This window comes from Neopelma chrysocephalum, unplaced genomic scaffold (assembly GCF_003984885.1).
Source record: "Neopelma chrysocephalum unplaced genomic scaffold, ASM398488v2 Primary Assembly neopelma1_97128, whole genome shotgun sequence".
NCBI classification, from domain to species: Eukaryota; Metazoa; Chordata; class Aves; order Passeriformes; family Pipridae; genus Neopelma; species Neopelma chrysocephalum.
This window is the reverse complement of record NW_020925769.1, coordinates 5,105-6,762: the sequence shown is the minus strand read 5'-3', so window position 1 is coordinate 6,762 and position 1,658 is coordinate 5,105. Positions and strand designations below refer to the sequence as shown.

The 1,658-nt window shown below is 68.8% G+C and overlaps 1 protein-coding gene across 1 annotated transcript in view; it reads left to right on the top strand.

Moving 5' to 3' along the window:
- CXXC1 (CXXC finger protein 1) overlaps window positions 1-1,658 on the top strand; it is an 8,357-nt gene that overhangs the window by 1,857 nt on the left and 4,842 nt on the right. Inside the window, exons 5-7 of the mRNA XM_027671712.1 lie at window positions 18-173; window positions 777-803; window positions 1,429-1,575. Of these exons, the coding sequence (XP_027527513.1) occupies window positions 18-173; window positions 777-803; window positions 1,429-1,575 (330 nt within the window). The remainder of the gene's footprint in view (window positions 1-17; window positions 174-776; window positions 804-1,428; window positions 1,576-1,658) is intronic.

Sequence of the window (1,658 nt, the reverse complement as noted above, 5' to 3'; positions counted from 1 at the left end):
GTGTGTGACCCCCCCAGATCAAGCGCTCGGCCCGCATGTGTGGGGAGTGCGAGGCCTGCCGGCGCCCCGAGGACTGCGGGCAGTGCGATTTCTGCCGGGACATGAAGAAGTTCGGGGGCCCCAACAAGATCCGCCAGAAGTGTCGCCTGCGGCAGTGCCAGCTGCGGGCCCGGGTGAGCAGGGCTTGGCGTGGGCTTGGCGTGTGCTTGGCGTGTCCTTCGTGTGTCCTCAGCGCGTCCTCAGTGTGGGCCCAGCGGGTGCTTGGTGTGGGGCGAGCGCTGCAGGTGGGGCCGGCGTGTGCTGAGCACGTGTGTAACGTGTCCTTGGCGTGTGCTTGGTGTGGTTGTTGTGTGGCCGAAGCGTGTGCTCAGTGTGACCTTGGTTTGGTGCTGATGTGATGTTGGCGTGACCTCGGTGTGGTCACAGGGTCAGCGTGTGCGTGACGTGTGCTGAGCGTGGCCTCGGCGTGGGGTGAGTCCTTCCTGTGTTGTCTGCGTGTGCTTGGCGTGTCTTTGGTGTGTGCTCAGGGTCTGTGGGGTTTGGGGGTCCTGGGGGAGGGGGTTGGGGTGGCTCCAGTGTGTCCCCAGCGTGTCCCCAGTCCGGTTCCCTGTCACTGTGTCTCTGACGTGTCCCTGTGTCACCTCATCCCGTGTCCCTGACGTGTCCCCGACGCGTCCCGTGTCCCTGTGTCACCTTACCCCATGTCCCTGACGTGTTCCGTGTCCCTCTGCCACCCTGTCCCGTGTCCCTGACGTGTCCCCACTGTGTCCCCACAGGAGTCCTACAAGTACTTCCCCACCTCGGTGAGTCACCGGGGCCCCGGGGCCGGGGGGGTCTGGATGGGAGGGGGATGAGCTGGGGGACGGAGGGTGGGGGTGCCCCAAAATCTGGGATCCCCTTGGGGTGAGGGGGGGTCTCGTGGGCCCCCAGGCTGGGGGTGGTGTGGGGGGGTCCCTGGGGTGGGGGTGCTGGTGCCCGGATAGGTGCTGACCCCCCCAGCTGGTGTGAGGGGGTGCTGTGGGGTGGTCCCAGGGTGCTGTGGGGCGGTCCCGGGGGGTCTGTTGTGGTGTTGACCCCCCCCAGCAGATAAGGGAGTGCCTTTGGGGGGTTCTGAGGGGGCCGGGGGGTCCCTGGCAGTGCTGACCCCCATCGAGCTGATAAGGGGGTCCTGGAGGTGCCATCAGGGGGTCCCAGGGATGCCATGGGGGGTCACTGGTGGTGCTGAACCCCCCCCAGCTGATAAGGGGTCCTGGGAGTGCCATGGGGGGGTCCCGGGGGTACCATGGGGGGGTCCTGGGGGTCCCTGGTGGTGCTGAACCCCCCCAGCTGATAAGGGGCTCCTTGGGGGTCCTGAGAGTGCCATGGGGGGGTCCCGAGGGTGCCGGGGGGGGGTCCTGGGGGTCCCTGGCGGTGCTGACCCCCCCCCAGCTGGCGCGGGGGCGCGAGGGGGACCTGGAGCTGCTGAAGGCGCAGCTGGGGCCGGGGCCCCCCGAGAGCCTCTCGGACGAGGAGCTGCCCCTCGACCCCCGGCTCTACCAGGAGCTCTGCGCCGGCGCCTTCGACGAGCACGGCCTGGTGAGCCCCCAAAACTGACCCCCGGGCACCCCAAACTGACCCCTGGGCGCCCTGAACTGCCCCTGGCACCCCAAACTGACCCC